This window comes from Vombatus ursinus, unplaced genomic scaffold (assembly GCF_900497805.2).
Source record: "Vombatus ursinus unplaced genomic scaffold, bare-nosed wombat genome assembly UNPS02000577.1, whole genome shotgun sequence".
In the NCBI taxonomy this organism is placed as follows: domain Eukaryota; kingdom Metazoa; phylum Chordata; class Mammalia; order Diprotodontia; family Vombatidae; genus Vombatus; species Vombatus ursinus.
In genome coordinates, this window is record NW_020940355.1 from 29,173,228 (window position 1) to 29,198,805 (window position 25,578).

Below are 25,578 nucleotides of genomic sequence, written 5' to 3' on the forward strand. Positions count from 1 at the left end.
TCAGTGGACAGTTAAACCAGGTTGAGGATAACTGACAGGCCTTAAACCTGTTGGTAAGTTAGGCGGATGTCTACACCAAGCATGTGAAGCCTTTCCCTAATAGAATGGGCAGATGAGAACAATTTGTTTCAATGGCCATGCAGATGGCTAAAGCAGCACTGTGCAGTGCTTAAAACTTGATCTGAAGGTGCCAAGGTCATCCACTGCATCCTGGTCTATTGCTGGTCATCTTGACTTTTGTCTTGCCACAGGAATTCATGACTGTGGAAGAGTGAGTGAGGCTAAAGATTTTGTGCAACTCTGCCTCACTTAAATCCAATTGGCCCACAAGTCAAGACATCATCCATAATATCATTGGTCCTCTTGGAAAACAAAGGGCAAACAACAACAACATGTATTTTATATGTAACATTGTCTTCCCCATTAGAACATAAGCTCTCTGAAGGGAGAGACTATTTTTTATTTTTTTAATCCTAGCATTTAGTGCATTCCTAGAATCTGGAAAGCTTACAGATTGTTTGATTAATGACTTAGTGTCAACTTAGAGAGAAATGTATAATGGAATAGTGCAAGGTCATGTTGTTGTTATTACTATATTTGATATTTTAATCAATGACTTGGATGAAGACTTTGGTGGCTTTATCCATGCCACAAAGATGAGAAGTCTCTTCAATAATCCCCAAAAGCACAACAAGCTAACATAATTCCTTAAAAACAGTTCATTAAAAAAGTTTAGAGTTTATAATTGATTATAATCTTCATATACATAATCTGAAATGACTTCTAAGAAAACAAATACAAGATTGTATTAATTTAATATATCTAATAGATTAAGCTTGTCATTATGGTTCATGAAGACGTGGATTTAAGTAGTGCCATTGACACATAATGGCTGTATGATCCTTGACAAATCGCTTAACCATCCTCTAAGATCATAGATTGCAGAGCAGATGTCAATTTGAATTGGTAGAGAAAGTTTACTCATCCTATGTTCTTTATAATAAGGAAATCATAGGTATATGTATATATATGCACATATATACATATATATATTTAAATAGTGTCAAGATCAAAGGAAGTAACATCCTTATTGTATTTTGCAGGGGTCAGACTGCATCTATAGCATTATGCTCCATTCTTTTTGCCATAATCTAATAGAAACACTTGGAGAGAAAAGTATTTTCAGAGGAGGGTACTCAGGATGGTAAATGACCTGGAAATTATTATCACATGAGAAACAGTTTAAGGGAATGGGACATATTCATCTTAGAGAAAATAAATATTAGGGAGATGGAGTAAGACATGATAAATGTATGCAAATATTCAAAGATCTATTACATGGAAGAGGGTTTAGTTTTTTATTTAATATTTTAAATTTAATATTTTACTTTTCCCCAATTGCATGCAAAAACAATTTTTAACATTAGTTTTTCAAAATTTCCAGTTCCAAATTCTCTTCTTCCCTCGCCTCCTTCCATCTCATTGATAAAGGTAAGCAATTTGACATAGATTATATATGTGCAGTCATGCAAAACATATTTCCATATTAGTAATATATATAGTAAAAAAAAATAGACCAAAAAAACCCCCAAGAAAAATAAAGTAAAAAAATGTATGCTTTGATCTGTATTCAGACTCCATTGGTTCTTTTTCTGAAGGTTGATAGCATTTATATCATAAATCCTTCAGAATTATCTTAGATCATGGCATTGCAGAGAATAGCTAAGTCATTCACATTTGATCATTGTATAATATTGCTATTACTGTGTATAATGTTCTGTTGATTTTGCTCATTTCACTTTGCATCAGTTCATGTAAATCTTTTCAGGTTTTTCTGAAAGCATCCTGCTCATCATTTCTTATAATGCAATAGTATTCCTTCATAATCATATACCACAATTTCTTTAGTCATTCCCCAAGGAAGGGCTAGTTCTGAGGATCTATAAGTTTTCAGTTCTTTCAGGTTGGTATGATCTAAGGACAGGTGTGATCGCTGCTCTCCTGGATTGTCCTCTGGTCTGTGAGTAACCATAAGCACTATTTTCCACCCTGGAACTGTGACCAGGATTTCTACTCCCCTGTGGCTGCAAACTCTGGTGTACTAGTGCTCCTCTTCACCCTGGGACTACAACCTGTATCCATGTATGGGTAATACAACAGTCTTAAACCCAGTGCCAGCAAAAGCATTCCTGTGATATCCTTCTGGTCAGTTGTCTGATCCCATTAGCATCTATGAGTTGAGACCTCCAGAAGTCTCTGCTGCCACTGCTGATTCAATCAACCCCAAGGCCTGCTGCTACTTTGCTGGGGCCAGACCTATACTGCACTGGATTATACTCTACTCTTATACCAGTGCAACACATCTTTCCTCTTGACCTTCTAAGTTGTCTTGGGTTGGAAAATTCTTTCACTTCATAGATTTGTGGGTTCTTCTGCTCCAGAATTCATTGTGAGGCATTATTTAAAGCTGTTTGGAGGGGAATTTGGGAGACTCAGGTTGAGTCCCTGCCTTTTCCCTGGCATCTTGGCACCACCCCCACTCCCCCTTAGGTTTTTTTTCTGTGTCATTATAGAGAAGAGAAAAGTCAAATTCCTTCTCAACAAAAGAACAGAAAGATGTATTCTTTTTTTGATAGATGTACACAAAATGGATATATGACCATCCAATGGTATTTTTATAGAAGCATGAGGTTGGATCATATGACATATGTGGTTCCTTACAACTATAATAGTCTATGACCTATTAAATGGATTGATGAGACTTTTGCTATGAAGTAACAGGGCTGGACTTGATGGTTTCTTAACATTCTTTCCAACTTTTACATCTATCATTCTCTGAGAGCTTTGACAGAACCATTTTGTGCACACCGGGGGCAGGGCTTTTCTTTGACTGGAATATATGAAGGGGAATTGCAATGTGGAGGCATAAGGGGGTAACATTTGTGAGTGTCCTGTAGAAGTTTCCTTAACCCTCAAAACTGAAAGAGATTTTATCATATTAAAGCTGAACACAAAACAGATAAACTGACAGAAGCACATCAGGACGGAGTTCAAGAACCAATAAGTAAAAAAAAGAAGTTTTATTCGATAAAAATGATTTGCTATCAGATTTATTTGTTACTTGGTTCTGACTTGTATATCTCATTCACAGTGCTGGAACTGGAGTTAGACGATGTAGGTTTAAATCTGGGCTTTTCCACTTAGTACCCTTGTGACCTTGGACAAGCTGTGGAACCTCTCCAACCCTCAACTTGCTCACCCATAAAATGAGAGGGCTGAACTACATGACCTCTAAGGTCTTTCCACGCTCTAAATCTCTAAGTCTATAACTTTTAATTTGGATAAAATGCTCTTCTGGGGAGCGCATGAATAAAATGAAGTTTGGAAGACAACTTCTGAAATTAGTTATCTCTTCTCCCCCTGTTTCTCCTTACGTGGGTTAGTAAGAAGTAGAACTAAAATATTTTTAAAGATACTTTTTGACTTTTTCTTTCTCTTGATGTGTGTGTGTATTAACCCTTGTATTTACAATTAAAGTCTTGTACCTCGAGCTTATAGAATCTGCCGGAGGAAGTATGATGTAGAGGAAAGAATGATGAATTGGGAGGACATAGGTGAGACCCTTACTGAGGTGTGACCTTGAGTTTGCCTCTCTGAGCCTTGTTTCTTCATCTCTCAAATGGACATGATTACATTTGTGAGACAACTTTAAGGACTGTTTTTAAGCAAAGAGTTTTGCAAACTTTGAAGTTCTGTAGTATAAATATAAATTGTTAGTGATGAATAAGAAAAATAAAGAATCTAAGCTCTCCTTGAAGTTAGGAAGGCCTATGTCTAACTCCCACTTCTGATACATCCTAGCTCTGTTATCCTAGGCACTAAGTCACTTCTCAGTGCTCTAGGCAGTTCTCTAAGATTTTAAGTTGTAAACAAGCCACCAAACTTCCTTGGTCGAGGGAATTTTTCCTTATAGGAGTTTGCTATATGAATGAAACCACAAATCCAGTCCCTGTTTTCCAAGATATTGATAATAACAATGACTTGCTCTGTGATTCTTGGTTCCTATGAATGAGAAACTTTACAACTCTGAAGTAAAATGCAGCTTGGATATCAAGAATTGAGAATTCATGAAAATGTTAAAAATATATAATTTTCATAATTCATATAAATTTTGGGGAGAATTCTCACCCCCTTTTAAAAACTTTGCCAAGATGAGTTCATTTACCCTCCTGTCATGTGATGTGTTGACACGTGCTTTCTATCTTTTCTCCTCCAGATGCCACTGAGGTTTCTGAGTTGTAAGTGTTTTTCCCCTGGAAGAAATAGTGCAGGTACCAGGGTGTAGGAAGACAGTTTACTGGTCTTGAAAACCCTTTCTTTCCAGGAATGACAAAGTTATTGCTCAGCAATAACAGCTCATTACTATTAGCCTGGGCAGACAGAGGTAACAGGTGCTCTCCTAGCTCTGTTAGATTTAAGATGTATGTAAACATAGCAATAAGCTCACCAGACAGTCACATTGTGCCTCTGACAGCTGTCTACTCCCTGGATGACCAAACCCACTTTCTGGAATATTGAATAGCAGCCAACATTTGTCACCTGAATTGGGATGATCAAATAAGGCTGAATTTTTATTCAGTTCACTCATCTCTAAATGATTAGACAGTACAAATGAGAGGACAGATAGAGGGTGATATGCATAGTGATGGTTAAGGAGGCACTGATTCGTGAGTACTTTTCCAGTTATTAGCCCCCAATGGCTTCCTACAGTAGAATTTGATGGTGCACTGCCTGGAAATTGGAGGTACCAACTTAGTTGCAAAATTAGTCAGTATTAATGCTTTTTTTTAGTACATTTTCACATTTCTGAAAGGATAAAATCTTAAAGTTTAACTTCTGATATCAAATCTTTAAGGAGGAAGCATTTATGAAAGAATAAGGTTGTTTCTGTGACATCTTTTTGGCCTGTAGCTTCTAGGATAACATACTTTTTACTTAGATTACTTTAAGTGATACTTTTTCTTAAATGTCCATAATTAGCAAAGCATCCCACATTTATATGTGACAAAGTATATGAGCAAATGTTATGTTAATAGGAGACTGAGATTCTAGACAAGAAATTTTGGAAAATTTTCTTATATCCTTATGTGATACTATGGGCCTACCAAACCCCAGTGATCCTTGCTTTTCTTTCACGAGGATATCTTCATTCTTGGGTCACAGATTTCTAGAAATGGTCTCTTGCTGCCACTTCTATTCTTGTGCTGAATTCTTGACTATTTATTTTATTATCAGAAACATATAGGATAATTTTTTAAAGGTATAGGATAATTTTTAAAAATTTACTTTTCTGATAATTTATTTTTCATAATATAGATAAAATGGAAACTATTATTATGTATCTTTTTTGAGACCAGTAAGAAAGAAATAGATGAGAAATAGAAATGATAGAATACTTCAAAAAATAATCCTGCCATTAGAGCTCAATGTAGTTCATGAGGAGAATGGTTATCTTGTTCACTAGACTTTTAGAAGATGAAATATGTATGGCCTGAGATACTAAAATAGAAATTAGCCTAGGAACAAAATCTAAATATACAAATTCAAATAATCAAGATGAGGGAGAAAAGGGAGAGGAACATAAGCAGACTGATATAGCTACATAGGAAGCTCGTCAATTAATAATTTTTTAAAAAAAATTATATATATATGACAGTGTAAAAATAACATATACATAGCAATGAGGGTGTGTAAGTGAAGATAAATAAAAGAACATGCTGTAATAATGGTATTGAGTATTATAATGATGAAAAAACGTGTCAAAAGTTTTGAGTTGCAGCTAAAGCAGTCCTCAGATGAAACTTAAAAAAACAAAAACAAAAAAACCCATGAAAACACACATTAGCAAAATCGAAAAATATGGAATCAGCAAACTGAGCATACAATTTAAAGACCTAGGAAAATCAATAACAACAATAATAAAACCCCAAAATAACAAGAAGATATCTTGAAAATTGGAGGAGAAATAGATACAATAAAGGGGAAAAAAACCATATAGATTTTTAAAATCTTACAACCAGGATAAGAAGAGGAAAAAAAATCTTTGCATCAAAAACCTCTTAAAAGTGCCCGATATGCAGATTGGCTACTATGACAAAAAAGGAACATGATAAATGCCACTGAGTCTGTTGGAAAATTGAGACTAATACACTGTTGATATAGTTGTGAACTGGTCCAATCATTCTGGAGAGCAATTTGGAACTATGCCCAAAAGGCAACCAAACTATGCACACCCTCTGATCCAGCAATACTACTACTAGGTCTGTACCTCAAAGAGATCATAAAAAGGGAAAAGGACCTACATATGCAAAAATATTTATAGCAGCCCCTTTCATGGTGACAAAATATTAGAAACTGAGGGAAAGCCCATCATTTGGGGAATGGCTAAACAAGTTGTGGTATATGAATGTAATAAAATATTATTGTACAATAAGAAATGATAAACAGTCAGATTTCAGGAAAAAACCTGGAAAGATTTGTAAGGACTGATGCAAAGTGAAATAAGCAGAACCAGGAGAACACTGTAGATAGGATTAGCAACATTGTGTGATGGTCAACCATGAATGACTCAGCTCTTTTCAGCAACACAATGATCCAAGACATGTACAAAGGACTCACAAAGGAAAATTCTTTGCATATCCAGAAAAAGAACTGATGGACTCTGAATGCAGATTGAAGCATTTTTTTCACTTACTTTATTCTTTCTCATTTTTTTTCCTTTTTATTTGTCCAGTTAATCCACAACTGTGACTAATATGGAAATGTTTTGCATGATAGCACATTTATAAACTGTATCAAACTGCCTGCCATTTTTAGAAGAGGAGAGAGAGGAAGGGAGAAAAATTTGGAAATCAAAATCTTGTAATGAGATCTTGATATGTAATTGGGTGAAAAAAAACAAACTACTACTAAACATTCCCTCCCAAAAAAACAAAGCAAAACAAAAACAAAAACAAAAATAAGTGATATGCAAAGGATGTAGAGAAGTAACAAAAATATATGATCAAGAGCCATTCTCTAGTACAAGGTGTCTGACAAATATCACGCCCTTAGTAAATACTTGCTGATTGATTGATTGTTGGATGAATTGTAAAGATATGAATAATTTTCAAAAGAAGAATCTTTAATAACAAGAGAAACAACAACAAGAGAATGAACATCAAAAGAACATTGAAATCTTACCTCATGTCCAGGAAATTTTTCAGGATGACAAAGAACAGTTGTAGAAAGATAGTCAAGTTGACATAATATTAGATCTGTGACTTGGTCCAACTGTTTTAGAAGGTAATTTGAAATTATGCTAAGAAATTACTGGGCAGCTCGGTGGCACAGTGAATAGAGTGCCAGGCCTGGAACCAAGAAGACTCCTCTTCCTGAGTTTTCATCTGGCCTGAGAAACTAGCTCTGTCACCTTGGGCAAGTCACTTAAACCTGTTTACCTCAGTTTCTTCATCTGTAAAATAATCTGGAAAAGGAAATGGCAAAGCATTCCAGTATCTTTGCTGAGAAAACCCCAAATGGGTTCATGAAGAGTTGGACACAACGGAAAAATGGCTGAACTGAAATAAATTATAAAAATCTCTACCCTTTGACCCAGAGATTCCACTATTAAACAGACATACACAAAAATAAATCCAAAGATAGAAAATTACACATGCAATGAAATTTTATATTAGCACCTTTCTGTCATAAAAAAGAACTACAAATAGAGTAGATACCTGGTGAGTGGACAATGACTAAAGAATTATGACATGTAAATGAAAGGAACAACTACCAAAAAGTGAAACTGAATTGTGTCAACTCAGGTTATACCAGAAGAAGAGATAAGAAAATGCAGATCCATCTCTTCTTTGTAGAAGTATAATAATAATAATAATTAATAATAATAATAATAACAATAGCCAAATTATCTTAGTAGAAGATATGAGAAAATGCAGCTTCCTCCCTTCTTTGCAGAGCTGGGATGTGCATCATTATATGTGCCACCAAACTCCATTGATATGTTGGTTAGTTGTATTCTCCTGCTTTTTTCTTCACTCCATTTTCCTTTTCATTTTTTGTTAATGATATCTAAGATAGGTCTCTGTGTAGGGAAGGTAGAAGGAATACATTTGGAAGTGAAAGTGATAATTAAAACAATATACTTTTGAATAGTTTCAGGAATGCTAGAGCCTAAAACAAGATGATGCTTTAAAAAGACTATGAAACTAAGAAAAATGATAAGTGCTTTTTAAAAAGTTATGGAAATAATGGGCAATAGCTAGACCCACTCTTTGGGACAGTATGGTACAATAACTTATGGCAGAGAAATCAGAATTACTCAACTCCTATTTGCTTTTTTTTTTCATTAGCCAGGATAATAATGATCTTCATAGTGGGAAAGGTCATATAAATAAGATTAACAGGGATTGGAAATAAAGATAAATAAGGAGAAGTAAAAGAGCAATTAACTACTTTAAATGAGTTCAAGCCACCTGGGTTAAATTACATCCCAGTGTGCTAAAAGAACTTGTAGATATGGTAGATGAAATACTGTCAGTGGGCTTTAGGAATCATGGAAAATATTAGAGGTGGGGTAGTAGTGGAAGCAGGCTAATACGTTGGTTTTTAAAAAGTCAATCCATACTTACAGCTATAGGCTAATTAGCTTGAATTGATTCTAGGTAAAATTCCAGGAAGAATTATTAAAATGATTATTTGCCAGGGCTTAGAAATGCTGATCACTATGAGCTCTTATGGTTTAATTATGAACAAGTCATATAGCTTGCTGGTTAGTCGGCTTGCCACAAGTCATTCCCCATTCATCTTCCATTCAGCTTTCAAATTAAACTTCCAAAACACAAGTCTGACCATGTCATTCCTCTGTTCAGTACATTCCAGTGGCTCCATATCACCTGCAGAATCAAATATAAAATTATCTGGAATTCATCTCTACTCATCTCTGCCTTCTGTCTTCCCTGGTTTCCTTTAAGTCTCAGCTAAAATCTCACCACCTAAAGGAAGCCTTTTCTGAACCCCCTTAATTCTATTGCCTTCCCTTTGTTGATTATTTCCAATTTATCCAGTATCTAACTATCCATTATAGCTCCAGTATATAACTCTTTGCTTGCTGTTGCCCATGCACTTTGGAGAACAGGGACTGTTTTTAAACTCTCTTTTATCTCCAGTGTTTAGCACAGTCCCTGGCAGATAGTAGGCACTTAATAAATGCTTATTGACCGAATGACTATTCTCATTTCATTTTTGGATACTATTACTAAACATGTAGATACAAGAAATTTCATAGACATATACTGAGATTTCAGTCAGATATTTGATAAAGTTTCTCACAAGAGATATTCTACTGGAATGTATACAGTAAAGGACAATCAGAATAGTAAGGTAACTTGATATAATAATAAGCCAAATAAGCAGTTGCAGAAACAGCATGTTTTGCCTCAAGAAGAGGAAACTTATTGTAAAAAAAATTATTCTTGTTTTCTAGTATTTAAAGAGCTATTAATTGGGAAGAAAGTTTAGGTCTGTTTTTGTTGGCTCCTGGAGAAAATAACTAGAATCATGGAGAGACAATATTATTATAAGGAGAGATTCCCATAAAAATTAGAGTTCTCTCTGAATGGCATTGGATATATTTTAGAAGCTAGTGAGTCTTCCTGTCATTGACCATCTTCAAGCATAATCTGGAAAACTATGTTTTTTTGGATGTCGCAGAGGGCATTTGACTAGATGATCCATGCAGTCGCTTGTCCCTAAGGTTCTATGATTCTAGTTTTTTAATAAATGTTTATTGAAATGAATCACAAAGCATCAAATTCTGCTGCCCCTACATTGAGACCCAGTGATAGTCTATTTGACACCTGTTACCGAGTAGTATGTGATTGAACATCTCCTTTTAGAATGTTACCTTATAATCATAGTTCTTTACCTGATTCCTTGCAATTCTTCTTCAGTTGTCACTTCCTTAAGAATGGCTCATGTTTCTTTCTTCTGTAATCATTTGAGGTACCATCCTCCCCATTTAACTCCCCACCTTCCAGGGGGGAAACCACTTCTCCCAGATCAGTCACTTTTTCTAATAAAATAATCCATATGCATAATCAGTCACAAGTACTCTGAGTGTTCATTATATTTTCTTCAGAAGTCATTACACTAGATAAAAACGACACTCTGATGTTTAAATATTACACTATATATGTATATATGCAATATATTGTATATTGCTAATTTCATAAACACTATTTCATACAGGAGAATGTTGTAATTGCACAGTAGAATTAAATGTGATTAGGAAATTTTTGACTGTACTTCTTATTAATCGCAGGATCCCAGAATTTCAGTAATGGAATGGATTCCAGTGACCATCAAATCTAACCCTAGCCAGAATAAGGATAATAGGTATTACTCTAGACACAAAATATGCCTCATTTGTGACCTTGTAAGTCCCCAATAAAAATCTATAGATGATTTTTATACTAGTGCATTTAAAGAGGCTGTTGAATTTCAAAAGTTTGGAGCATCCTCATAACAAAGCATCTAAAATCAGATGTCTCACTGAAGAATCAAACTGAATTTAATTTAATTTTTTTTTTCAAATCAAGATATTATTTCATTAGTGTAGGGAGCTATCAGTGAGTAAACTCCCCCTACCAATGAAGATTGTCAGTGGTTCTTTAGCTTTTAGACTCAGGAAGTTGCTTCTGTCACACAGACAGTCCCCAGGTCTTGTCCAAGGTCACACAGTCAGTACCCAGTGGCATGAGGACTTGAACCCAGGCCTCCCTGACTCTGAAGTTGCCTTTCTATCCACTACACCATTCTATTTCTCTTAATGAACTTTCTAAGTATTAATATTTTAAATAGAAAAAAATAGGCAGTGGAAATAATAAAGGTATAAAACTACTACAATAGTCTCCTGAAAAGAATGCATACTCAATTCATGCATGCATCATAGTTGGTATGTAGGATTATTTTTTCTAGATGATCAATTTTACTATGAGAATTGATGAGTCTATTATATGATTGGGTTGTGTTACCTGCATAATATTTTTATTGCATTCCCACTTTTCCCCTCAGGATCCTCTCCTATAGTTCTACAATTCTGGCTTAGAACATGTATGCTATGCTTATTACTTTAAAGGTAGGAACAATATAGCTCATTAGCATTTTCCTTGAAGCTTGATTATGATTAAGATTAAGGAATACTAAAATGCTGCATCTCATGTAATTACATCAGGCTTATCGAAACACAAAAACAGTATCTTTGATTTCCTTTAGTTTCAAGTAATGACATATTATTTTGCAACCTGATGGCAGTGATTAGAATGTTATGTTATAAGGGTTCAAATTCTGCCTCTACTACTCATTGACTATGTAAACCTGGGCAAATCAATTACTTTTATGTTGTTTAGTCATTTTCAGTTGTGTCCAACTCTTCCTGACCCCTTTTTGGGTTTTATTGGCAAAGATGTTGGAGTGGTTTTCCTTTTCCTTTTCCTGTTCATTTTGCAGATGAGGAAACTGAGTCAAACAGGGTTAAGTGACTTTCCCAGGGACACACATCTAGTAAGTATCTGAGGTAGGATTTGAATTCAGATCTTCCTGACTCCAGGCCCAGCACTCTATCCACTGTGCCACCTACGTGGCCTAAAATTACTTTTATAAGCATCAGTCAATCCTTTGGGGCTTAAGCTAAGTCATCCACAGACTGTGGTCTTTCTGGGTGGAAAGAGATTTTGGCAGTGAGGAACTTATAGATCCTTCCTCTATGTTCATGCCTATTTCATGTTTTCCTTTAACTTTTTTTAGCATGCAATTTTATTCATGTGATTCTGTGATCTCATCGAATTGAATGTTCATTCCATCAATGTGATTGCAAACCATTCATGTTTGCCTATAGCATGTAGTGATGATCCATGTGCTCCCATAGGTTTGCCACAACAGTTCACCTAATATTCTAGAGGCCTTCCTCAATTCATCCTAACATCAAAAGGATGCCAGTGGAGTCCTCAAACATTCTACCTGTTATCTCTAGATTTCACTAAATGACCAGCCCATTTTTTTTTCTAATACATTTCCTTGATGAGACCCTTTATCCCAGTTCTTACTTGCAGGTCATTTCTTATATACATGTATATGGTATGACTTGCTTACATCTCTCTATTTCCCCCATATGAAACTCACTTATAATTTACTCATAGCCATATAATACCGGTAGAATATTGGTATCAAAAAGTTAGGCCTTTGTTTCTATATGTGTGTATATATACATACACACACACACACACATATATAATTTTGTGGTATCTTCAGAGCATTATTTTTGATGTTACTATTGCTTATGCTTCATTACATTTTTCTTGTAATTGTTTTTGGCTTCTTATTTTTTAATCTATACTTTTTTATTGTATTGAAGTTCTTTGGGTTGCTCTCTTCATGGAAGTCCACCAATATGTTTTCTAAATAAGTCACAACAAAGAAGTTGTAAAATTCTCTACTTTACATTTGAACTATTTTTTTTTTACAGCCCCATTCACAGGACTCATGCAGAATGTCGCTTTGTATATAAGATGATGAAAACCATGCCTGATTTATCTTCTCAGTTGACACGTGACGACTTCAAGGCACTTAGTCGAAATATCACTTCTGAAACCTGGTTGAAAGGCACCACGGGTAATGGCATAACATGTGGTGAAATACTTTTCTCATTCTGACTTCTATAAAGTTACAATGCTTCAGTATTTCAAGTTACTTAATGTCCAAAGAGCCTCCTACTCTTATTCATATGTTGGGTTTAATTAAAGGTATTAATTGGATAAGGTGGTCCATTCCTATTTTCAGCACTTGTCTTTTCCAATATGAATTTAATGAACAATACACTTCACAACCACTTGGTGTTAGCTTGTATAACTAATAGGTAGGAGAGCTGGGAGCTAGAGAGGTTGTTTGACTGGCCTAGAGTTAAATGTTCAGAGTGGAGGATCTCCTATTCATGAACTCATTCCACTGGTTCCCTTTGTCAAGGGCTTAGTTTAATGACATTAGTTTCTTTTTTTTTTCCCTTGGGTAAATAAAAAAAAAATGACCCGAAATGTCCCTTGAACCTATTAAATACCTACTTCATATAAAAAACTATTTATTCATTTTTAAGAATTTTTGTCTATTTGTATATCTTTGTCCTCCTAAAAATTAAATCCTTATTTGGTATTTTCCTTCCTTCGTCTTCTATCCCTAAATTCACTTTCATAATTAGGACTATAGAATCAGATTTAGAGCTAGAATAGACTTTGGAGTTCATCTACAATAGGCCCCTCATTTTACAGATGAGGACACTGAGGACCAGAGAGGTAAATGACATTCCTGAGTTCACACAACTAACAAGTAAGAGAGACAGGTTTAGAACCCATTTTCCTTGACTCCATCTCATATTTTCTACCTCACTACAATTAATTCCATTTGACCTGAACATAAGCAATAAACTCATAGTCATAAATATGTTTAGGGAAAAATAAGAAAAATAAACCAGCCAGTGAAAGGAATATTTATATTTAACATTATTTTGTTATCAATATGAGTAGGTTTCAAAATTTGATGAATTATTTTTGCCATTTAATGAATATTTAGAAGGAAAAATACTTTTCCACCTTTGAATGATGTCAGAGCAACTCATATAAGTTTTACAACTCTTATTTATATGTAGAGATAATAAAAATGATCAAATTGGCATAGTTTGAATACCTATAGCTTTTGCTTAAATCCATATAAATTTAATAAAATTATTAAGCAATAAAAATCCAAATTTGGATTTCTCAAGAACATGCATTCAGACATTCAAACAATATTAGCTATCTTCACTCAGAAGCCTCAAGGCTTACACCTATCTAACCCTGCAACTCCTCAGTTTCTCTGTGCCTTAGTCTCAGAGCTTCATTAGGACCAATTTTCATATCAAAGCAGTAAGCCCATTAAGTACTTAACCTTTTTTCAAATTTGTTTCTTCATTCAATTGAAAGGACAACAAGAAACCTCCCTAAATATTCATATCACCCCCTTTCCTTTATTCCTGTTTGAAGCTTCACTCACTCAACCAGGCTCCCTAAGAGCTGTCTTTCCACCTGCTATTGAGGCAGTTAGTGTTTCTAGTGCAATTCCAAAAAACTGGGTGTTCCTTAGACAATTTTCTGGCCACAGGTCTTTAGACTAATCCTATTTAGGAAATTTTATTAGTTCCTTTGTTTCTCAGCACCTCTGTTTCAGTGTGATCAAAGAAGTTTAACAGAATTCTCCTGGAGTAATTAAGGCATCTAGTGAAAATGGGGAAACTCTGCATCAGTGCATTACAATATTTCCCTAAGGTCACAAAGTTACTAGAAGGTCTGGAGTCAGAACTCATTTGCATTGTCAAGAGGCAGATAGATGGTGCAGTGGATAGAATTAGGGAACCCTCCAATCAACATCTGGAAAGAGGTTCCTTAACGCTCAACAAGTTCAATTTAAGAAATATTTATTAAGCACCTACCATGTGCAAATCATTGAGCTGGTGGGATACAGAGATGTAAATAGACAATCAATGCCAATGAGAAGCATGGTGATGAATGACTTCCAAAAAGTTTCTGGGTAATTAATAACACATTTTGTAATTAGGCTAACTAAAAATCAATAAATTGATTGTCCGTTGTTTCTCTCGGAAAACCAGAGACAAAAACATGGAGATCCTGAAAGCCTTAAATTTTTTTTTTTAAAGAAAATGCCCCTGACGAGCGGAAATCAACCCCAATTGGTAGACATTTAATGAAGAGATAGTCTAGAAGTCTTCAGCTTCTGCTGAGAATATGGCTTGATCATGAGACTCAACTGCCTCTAGCAATCAGGATGGGGGACTCCATCTCCATCCAGACCACTTTAGTTAGTTTTCTCCTTCATGAGCTCAATCACCCTAAATTTTAATGGAGGGGTACAAGAACAAGAGCTGTTCTCCCTGGGGAAAGAATTTGCCCAGACTGGATTCTGTTTACACTCTAAATATAAGTAAGGTGTCCTAGCTGAATGAAGTCAGGCCCAAGATGGAAAAGCATGTTCCCTGAGGTTTAGGGCAATCTCATCGATCAGTCCTATCTTCCAGAGACTGAATTTTTATGTGAGGAAATATCAGGAGAAAAGCCTGGATCCCAATTAAATAGTTGGTTATTAATATAATAGCAAAATGATTTCCCTCACATAAATGTAGTTAGTGAGTTAAGGCTTTTTTTTTTTCTCTAAGCGAAGAGATAGTTTCCTATAAGCCACTCTAAACTTGTGCAATACCGAATTACCAAGGAAACACTCCTCTTTGATGCACATCATCAGAGAGCCATCATGAAGATGATGTATAATGTTAAGTGTCATTCTTTTTGTGATGGATAACCCAAAGTGTCATTGCTCAGATGATGGATAATAGAAACCAACCACAGCTTTTATGATCTATTCTAGTGTTGGAACAGCTCTGCTATAAAATACATGATTAGAGTAAGTCTCCCTCTGTTATCTGTCAACAGGCTAGTAGTTCTGAGTGTTATATATCCTCACTATGGTGCTGACCTGACAATATATAATGTAAATTTAAATCTTTTAACTGCTATAGAAAACTGTATCTATTTTATGAAAGTGGCAAAAATGAGAGGATTAAAAAAATTCATTTTATAAAGAGAAAGAGAAAGGTGTAACTGTTTTAAAACCATGGGATACTAATCCTTTTATTTAGGTCTAAGACAGACAGGAGAAATTCACTTTGCTATGCACATTTATAATGTCACACAATTTATCCTTTCCAGGTAATATTTATTCATTCAATAAACATTCACTATAAATGCCCATTATCTGAAAGAAAGAATACTGGGTTATATTTGCATATATCATATGTGATATCTATCTATATAGAGAGACATATGAAAAGTGCAAGAGATATAATTTTTGGATAATTAATTACTTTATTAAATATGGTTAGGGAATAATTAATAAAAGGATGGTCATTTGGCTTTCTCTCACAAACCAAAAGACCCCACATGGAGGCCTCTTGATGCTTGTATATCCTTAGAAGAGTAGGTGTTCCTGACACCTAGTGAGAATAAACTCTGATTGGTTAACACTTAGTGGGATAATGAATATTATAATGAGACTCTGATCATGTCACTCATGGCCAAAAAGTGATTCATCTCAGGCCAGACTACTAAAGTCTTAAATATATTTTGAAAGAAAATGCCCATGGCAAGTAGAAATCAACCCTGATAGGTGGACAAATGTCCAAAGATCCTCTTCGCAATACAGACCAGATTCACCTTGATGATTATACATTTCCATTAATCCTAGGCAGAGCTCCAGGAAAATGCAAAGCTCCCTTTGCTCTCCAGAGAGTTGACAATCTCACTTCTTTCTGGGTGGCAAGTGCTTCTCTGGTTAGTCTTAGAGGTATGGTCAGTATGAATATATCAAATCAAAATCACCCCATCCCACTAGGAAAGCTACTCTATCTGCCCAGGTTGGCTGTGAGTTGGTCGTCATGAAGTACAATACATAGATAAGCAGACTGAAGTGTTCTGTTTTTGACTTGCAGGTATAGAATTTACAAATGAGAATAAAATCACAGTATCTCTATTGCCATTCTTGCAGCCTCTTTCAAACTGAAGTTACCTACAACCACATGAACTCTGAACCCAACAGGGTTAGGAAAATCATTGTTTAGTTTTTTGGTCACTGATCCTACTTCCTCTTGCTATAGGAATTAGCAAAGAGGGTTTATCTCATAAATCACTTTATTCTTTTTTTTTTTTCTTTTTTGAGGCAATCAGGGTTAAGTGACTTGCTCAGGGTCACACAACTAGTGTCTGAAACTGGATTTGAAATCAGGTCCTTTTGACTTAATGACAGGTGCTCTATCCACTGACATCCCTAGCTAGTTTTATTCTTCCAGAAGAGTCATAATCCCATTCTCTGAGGGGTTTAGTCACTTGGGCCATTACTCAGCTCTTCTGTGCAATGTTAAAGAAGCAGCTTTAAAAAAAGCCCCTAGGGCAAAGGAGGGCCCTAAGAATTGCTTTTTCCCCACTCCCAGCTGACTTGCTTTGTTACATTCTACCATTCCTGCCTCAATATTCATCTCATGAACCATGTCCTACTCGACCCCTAAAAAATGCTCTTTAAAGAATAGTTCTTAACCTGGGATCTGTGTACTTAAAAAAAAAGTATTTCAATATAATTGTTTTCCTCTGTAATACTATATATTATAGAGGTCACTAGGTCACCAAATAGGACTGATCCTTTTCTATACTGATTATCGTCTGTACATTTCTTTCCTTCCTTCCTTCCTTCCTTCCTTCCTTCCTTCCTTCCTTCCTTCCTTCCTTCCTTCCTTCCTTCTTTCTTTTCTATGTTCCTTCCTTCCTCCTTCGCTCCCTTCCTTCCCTAATATGTATTCTATTTCATCTACTGACCAAGAACTACATAACCCTCTCTTTATTTTCCCAATTCTCATCTGTCTCTTTGGTTTTATGAGTGGGGCTGAACCAAAATACATTGTTCCAGCTTTTCAGATACAGCATAAATGTTTAATTTCTGTTACATGCACACACACACAAACACACGCACACACACTATAGCTTGATTTCTTTGTCTTATCCATCTAATGGCCTATAATATTTCTCGGTAATGTCTCAAAAATAAGTTCCAGAGTCATGAGAGTAGTGCGGTATGATAGAAAGAGCACCAGATGTAGGGAGTTGGAAAACCTTGGTTTTGGTCCTGGCTCTGGCCCTAACTGGCTTGGTCAAATCATTTGAACCATTTCAGCTTTGGTTATTGCATCTGTAAAATCTTTCAAGTTTTCTACTCTTTTTTATATCTATACTATAGAGAGTAATTGTATGGCTTAAATAGGAAAATGTATGTAAAGTGTTTTGTAACCATAAGGCGCTGTACAGATATGTGATACTGCAATGACTATGTCTGTTATCATGGTTATTACATATTATTGCATGAGAAGGGGAGAGCATGAAATTGGAATTGAAAATGTGCCCTGCATTAGCACTAAGAGATAAATATTGCTTTTTTGGTAATCACAAATTGTTTTTCTCAGATTCTTTTTGAATATTCTCCCGCCTCAGTCCAATCTCTTTCTTTAAGATTCTCAGTGCAAGGGCTACCTCCTACAAGAAATCTTTCCATATTCCTTGGGTTGTTAGTGCTTGTTTCCATCAGAAATTACTTTTATTTATTTTCTTTGTATTTTGTATTTATTTGTGCACATATGGAATATATAATGTAAACTCCTTGAGAACTGTGATTATTTCATTTTTGTCTTTATGTCCCAGGACCTAGTACAGTGCCCCAGCATACAGAAAATAAACACTTGTTGAGGTACATGTGTGTATAATATAAACATATACATATTTATATATTAAGTATACATCACAAATTAATTATGTTATTACATGTCAATATATTATAAATGACATATTCATATATTATGTGATATATTAATGCTACATTAAACATATATATGGGAGAGGAAGGGTAATAAGCATTTATATAGCACCTACTATGTGTCAGGCACTAGGCTAAGCACTTTACAAATATTATTTCATTTGATCCTCACAACAACCTTACAAGGTCGGTGCTGCCATTACCCCCATTTTATAGTTGAGGAAACTGAGGCAGGGGTTAAGTGATTTCCCCAACATCACAGATAGTGTCTTCCTCATTCCATGTCCAGTTCTCTACCCATGGTGTCACCTAGTTTTCATATGTGTGTGTGCGCGTGCATGTACGTATATTTATATACACATATGACTTTGTAATCTTTCCAATAAAATATTGATTTATAACTTTTTGTGCATGCTATGTGATAATATAATCTGTAATCCCTTTTATACTAATAACATGCAGTAAGATTTTTCTTTTCTTTTTTTTTTACTTAAAGCATAAAATCCAGAAGCTTGTTTATTCAGTGCATAGTTTCAAAGTGTACACAATTTTTTCAAACTTTTAATCATTTAAATAGAAAATCACTCAAGATTATAGATTAAGACACTTTTTAGTGGGTAAGGTAAACTTTGTTTGGAATAAGAAACTATTTTAGAGATGGAAAGGTAGGAAGGAATAAACTTAAAAATCATCTACTTGAAACCTTTCAGTTTACAGATGAGGATGCTAAGTGCTAGAGGGGTTAATTAATTTTCCAAAGACCACAGATAATAGCAGAGCCACATCTAATTCTCTTTGCTCCATGGACCTTCCCTTCAAATTAAAAACAAACAAAAAATACAAACCCAAACTATAACCTTTAGACAGGCACTATTCATGTATTTTACCCATTTTTGAAATGAAAGAAAAAAGTTTCCTATCTGAAGTTCATACAATTTCACCTTTGCTTGATCATACAAAGAATGTTCTGAGCCAAGGTTGTCTCTGTTCATTTTGGTGGTTGAGACTTGGAACTGGAATGAAAAGAGACACTCATAGACCATACTGCCTTTAATAAAAGAAATTTCCTGAACAGTAGCATTTGGACTACTGCCCCTGCCCCCATCAACCAGCCTCTTCATTTGCCGTGGGGCTGAGCCCTGTTAGAAGTCTGCGATGGCTCCAGAGCAGTATGGAATCCACCAAGTCTAAGTAGCCCCTGTTCCATGCGGGCTGCTCTCTTTATACCTAAAGCTACCGGGAAGCTGCTTCAATGCTTTAGACTTAGTCCCTGGGACCGATTAAGTCTCCAGGGTGCTTTCCTTGTCCCTGTAGAGAGGAGCTGAGCTGGTCTACATAGAATAAATGTTGTTCTTATCACAGAAGGCTAGTATTATATAGAGATGAATTAAGCAAAACACCTGTGTGGTCAAATTTTATTTTTTAAATTTTAATACAAAGTATAAATTGAAGGACTAAGAAAAGAACAATGACCAAAAATATTTTTGCTAATGTCCTGAAATTTTCACCACTGACTTTATTTCTTAAAGGCTTTCTTAAGGAGAGGAGAATTTTTCCTGGTTATTTGGCTTAGAGAGAGGGCCAATTTTGATAAAGGAGCTAATATGAATTATTTTATCTGATCGATCCATTGTCACTGAACTGAGAACAGAGTCAGGAAGAAATGGGACAGCTTTAATGATGTTTTTTTTGGGAAGCTGCATTCGCCATTCAGAGACAGAAACTCACCATTGGAAGGGACCTCAGAGACCATGTAATCCAACTGATACTAGATTGAGAATCCTCTTAACAACGTGGTTATTAAGTGCTTACCTGCCAACCTCTGTCTGTGTATCTGTACCTGTATTAAACTTATATTTAGTTCCACAATCTTAAATTATTTCATCTGATATTTGTTAAACATCTACTAGTTGCAGTGTTCTATACCATAATACCAGTTCATATTTATAGAGTGATATAAAGTTGGCAAATTACTTTTTCTTACAACAATCCTGTAAGGTAACTAGTAAAATAATTGTCTCCATAAGGAGAGTGAGCAAGGGGTTAAGTGGCTTATCAAAGGTCACACAGCTAGTGAGTTTTAGAACTAGGCTTTGAACCTATTCTCTGACTGCAAGGCTGGCATTCTGTACTCTGTACCACTCACTATTCCTCTCAACCGCTGGTAGTCAGCAGTGTTCTTGACCTCAAGTAGTTTACAATCTAGTAGCAAGATAAGAAATGTCCATGTTTTTAAAGGGAGTTAGAGAATGAGTTTGTGAACACACATAAAAGGCAAAGGGAGGCATATGAGATATGTGGAGGGAAAGGTCATTTATTACTCACAGTGGGGAGACTGGGAAAGGCTGGACTGAAAAGAAAGGTAGACTACTGGAGGGATTCTGTGACAAGTATCAGGTATAGGTACAGAGCACAGAAGTAGAAGACAGCAGGATAAAGTTGGCTAACAGCTAGCGGTTCAGTTTGGTTAAACACTTAACCATTCTCTGATAGTTTCATTGTTGGCGCTTGGCACTAGTGTTCTAGACAATGGCCTCCTGTTAATTGTTATAACCCTTTATGCTAAGTTTGCCTTTCCTACACAGTGCCTGGCATATTGAAAGTGCTTAATAAATACTTTCTCGGTCTATCTATTTCTTTATCTTCCGTGTTGAGAGTTGAGATTAAATATTGGGAATGATTACTTTTAGATTTCAGTAAAATTCCAACTCTACATTATCATGGTTCCCCAAATTCTTGATCCTTTGCCAATGATCCCATTTTGTTTCTACAAATACATGTGCATGGTCCTTCTCCAGAAAATGTCAATGAGGCTATGAATGTTTATTTGTGCCATTGATGCCTTTATGGTTTTGAGTGATTTTTGTATGCCTACTCTAAAGGTCATTGATATTGCACAGAATAAAATAAATGAATTAAAATAAAAGAGAAATCATAGGTGACACATGCGTTCATAGGAGGTGGTCTGGGAGATGAAAGTTTAATATTCAATTTCTTTTTCTCTAATTTTCTTTCAGTAGTTGCAAATGAAGGTTTTTATATCATATTGAAAGGTTTTGTCCGACCACGGAGCAAAGTATACAAAAAAATGATTGAATTAGTGCCTACAGATTTTTTAAGTGAGCAATCCTCAGAATATTTGTCTGAAGAAGAACTTTTCCAGGAGAGTCCACTTGCAGAATATCATTCTCTTATGTATCCACACTACATAATAGTAAGTAGTTCATTCATTTATTGTGACGAAATAGTTTAAACTTGTCCTGATACACAACTCTAGATCTCTTTATTTGAGTAATAATAATATTGAGAGAACTGTTATTAAACTTTTTTCCCCTGAAACTACAGGTTCTATAATGATGACTGAATCTGGAATTTGATTATAACATTTATATGTCTGATACTATCAATGTGTTTTTTTTAACATATTGTACATCCTCTTGTAATTTCTTATGTTTGAATTTATACATATATGTTAAATAATGTTTTCATTATTCACTTTTTTCTTAAACTTCTTATGTGTCCCTATAGGGCTTAAAATCCACTTGACCATTCATTTCTGGATAGTGATATTTTGCCTCAGTAAGGGGATTTATTTTAGTATCCTTTTGGTTCAATCTCCTCATTTCACAGATATAGAAACCGAAGCTCAGAAAAGTTACAAACTGGGGACATTTAGCCTAAGAAATGAAGATTTCAGTGTTTTATGAGAGCTGTCTTCAAGGTTTGTCGTGTATAAGATTGTTTAGAGATGTTGCACAAAGTACAGAGGCCACAATTAGTATCCAGGTGTAGAAGTTGCAGGAGAAAATTTACAATTGATGTCATGAAAAAACTTTCTAGCACTTAGAGTTGTCCAGCGGTCTGTGGAGGTAGTTTCCTTTCATGGGAGGTACTTAAGCAAAGGCTGGATGATTACTAGACAAGCATGTTTTAGAATGGGGGAACTTAGTTCAGAGTCTGTAAAATTGCTTATAACATGTTTTTATAACTGTATTTTAATATAATTGGTTTCTTTTGTAATCTTACATATTTTAATTTTTGCATTTAAAAACATCTTTTTGAGGAGGGATTCATAAGCTTCACCTCTGTGGAAAAAAAAAGCCCAATTCATATTAAAAGAATTTTCTGTTTAAGTGTGTGTTGATTTAGATGGCAGTTAAAGTTCCTTCAAATTTTGAGATTTTATGATTCAGACTGTAAGGTTTAGTAGGGATGGTGAGCTGGAAGTACATTTTAGGACCATTAAGAGAAATAGGAAAACCAAAAGGAAGTACAAATTTGGAGAAAGAAATTAGTTATATTGTGTGCATATTGAGCTCAAAATACATGGTCCAGACTCAGAATTTGAGTTTAAAGGGATAGCAGAGATTTCTAGGCTAATCCATTCCTCATTAAGAATCCTTTCCTATACATCAGTCAGTCCCCTACATTTATTAAGGACCCACTATATTTTAGGCACTGTACTAAGTGCTGGGGATACACAACAAAAGTGAATCTCTGCTGTCAAGAAACTATATTTCAACAGAGCATATTACATGTACATACATAAGCGTGCATGCAGATGTAGGCAGATATATCTATATAAATACATATGTGTGTGTGTGTGTATATAAATGCAAGGGACATTTTAGAAAGAAAGCACTAAAAGTGAGAGTTGGTAGACGGGGGAACAGATCAGGAAAGGTTTCTTGTAGAAGATGGTTCTTGAGTTGCATCTTGAAAGAAACCAGGCATTCTAAGAGGCAAAATTGATGAGAGAGTGTATTCTAGGTGTGAGAGATGAAAAATGCAAAATCATAGAGGCAAGAGATGGAGTGAGTATGAGGAACAGCAAGGAGTATGGCTAGATGATAGATTATGGAGGAGAGTGATAAGTAAGAAGCTTGGAAAGATAAGAATGTGCCAGCTTTTGGAAAACTTTAAATGCCAAACCAAAATAGTTTATAATTGATCCTACAGGCAATTGCGAGCCATTGTATTTATTGAGTAGGAGTAACATGATCAGACATATATTCTAGGAAAGTCACCTGGGCTGCTGGGTAGAAAATGGATTGATGGCGAGGAAAGACTTTAGGGAAGGAAACTAATTAGGAGGTTATTGCAAAAGTTCAAGCAAGAGGAGATGAGGGTCAACTAGAATTGAGGTTAAATAAACAGACTGAAGGAGGTATATAAGAAATATGTTGTAAAACCATGTGTGTTAGCAAATAATGGGAAACGTGGGGTAAGAGAGAGTGAGGAGCTAAGGATGAGATAGAGGTTGTGAATCTAGCCGAATGGAAGGATGGTGGTGCCTCCAATAGTATTAAGGAAGTTAAATCAACGAATAGACATAATCAGCAAGGAGTTATTCACAATTTCTTTGAAGGGCTTTAGTGAGGAGGAATCAGTTGCCTCCTATCACAGCCTGCTCCATAATAGCAGTGTCTTTTAAAAAAAGTTTCATCCTTGTACTGAGAACAAATCTACCTCTTCATAGATACTTGTTGGGTATCTAATAGAAATGTCTAAGGAGCTGGATATTTTAGTCTTGTGCTCAGGGGATATATTATGGCTAAAGATAAATATAGATTTTGGAAGCCATCTGCATATAGATGGCAGTTGAAACTTATGGAAATGAAACCTCTAGAGGAGAGTATACTTGTTGAGTTAAGGACAGGGATGATTTATAGTTTCTATGGTGACATCACAGGACAGGATAGCAAAACCTCACAAATAATAGCGTATTTATTTTTTACTCACTTTTAAAACTGATTTTTATGATAACTGGCTAAATAAAATGTTAGTAACACCTATGTTAAAATAGTCACAAGTATAATTTTATATTGATGTCCAAAATGATTAGACAAATTCTCAGTTTCACATCAGTGAATTAATGTATATTTTCCTGAAATCCTATCAAAGTTTTTGCTCATTTTCAACTTTGTCATTTTGATGGGTATTATCTCAGTGTGTTTTTAATTTACAGTTCTTTTATAAGAAATTTTGAACACTTTTACATATTTTTAAATTAAGTAAAACCTATGTGTTTATTATATCATTGGATGAATTATTAATCAAAGAATGGCTCTATGTCTTAAAATGTGATATTTAATATTTTTCATATGTTAGACTTTTATCAGAGATGATTGATTAAAATATTGGACATTTATTAAACAATTACTTTATGTCAAGCATTGTGATAAGTAGGGGGGATACAAAGAATGGGGAAAAAATGGTTTCTCAATTCAAGGAACTTACATTCCAATGAGGGAGATAACATGGAAACAGCAAAGTACATGCAAGAAACATACAGAGTAGAAGGAATCCAAATAGAGAGGCACTAGAAGCTGGGTATGGGAGATGGAGTGGGGAGAAAGACTAAGAAAGACCTTTGATGGAAAAAGGGATTTGGAATGGATCTTGAAAAAACCCAAGAAAACTAGAAGGAACAGGTAAGGAGGGAAAGGATTCTAAGCATGGAGAACAGTAAATACAAAGGTTTTTGTTTTTGGGAGAAGCTTTGAATCATTTAAAGTTTTCTTATATATTAAAACACCAGTGACCTGGGCTCGGAATTGAATAGGGGGAAGAGCTCAAGATGTATTGCTTAGATATTGTATTCAGTAAATAGATAACCTGATGGAATTGTTTAAGAGGTGGTGTGGAACCTTTCCCTAGTATTTCCAAATCTTACATCTTAAAGTATATTTGTTGTTTGCTGTTTCTTATGCTCAAAGCTTTCTGGGGATCTAGAAGCCATGCTGATTTCGTTATTTCATTTCTATTTGAACAAGGATGGTTCATTTTAAAATCTAAAATATATTCTAATCATCACGTCAAAATTTGCTTTTCCAAGAACAAACAAAATTCCCTTCAGAACCTTTTTGCACATCTTTTATGCCAGAAACATAAAATTATTCAAAATGCATCATTTCTCAGTTGAATGTCAGAAGCAGCACTTAAGAAATGTTTATTGACTGATCGAATTACCCCTGGTGTGAAAAAGGATAGTCCTTTTGCAAAACTTGGCTAAAAATACATATTCATTTTTTGAAAAGAAGGATTATCTCTTCTGGTCACCATAAT

The 25,578-nt window shown here is 35.1% G+C and overlaps 1 protein-coding gene across 1 annotated transcript in view; it reads left to right on the forward strand.

Annotated features, from left to right (window-relative positions):
• Positions 1-25,578, forward strand: part of CNBD1 (cyclic nucleotide binding domain containing 1) — a 519,625-nt gene that overhangs the window by 282,660 nt on the left and 211,387 nt on the right. The window contains exons 5-6 of the mRNA XM_027870893.1: positions 12,584-12,729; positions 21,528-21,724. Of these exons, the coding sequence (XP_027726694.1) occupies positions 12,584-12,729; positions 21,528-21,724 (343 nt within the window). The remainder of the gene's footprint in view (positions 1-12,583; positions 12,730-21,527; positions 21,725-25,578) is intronic.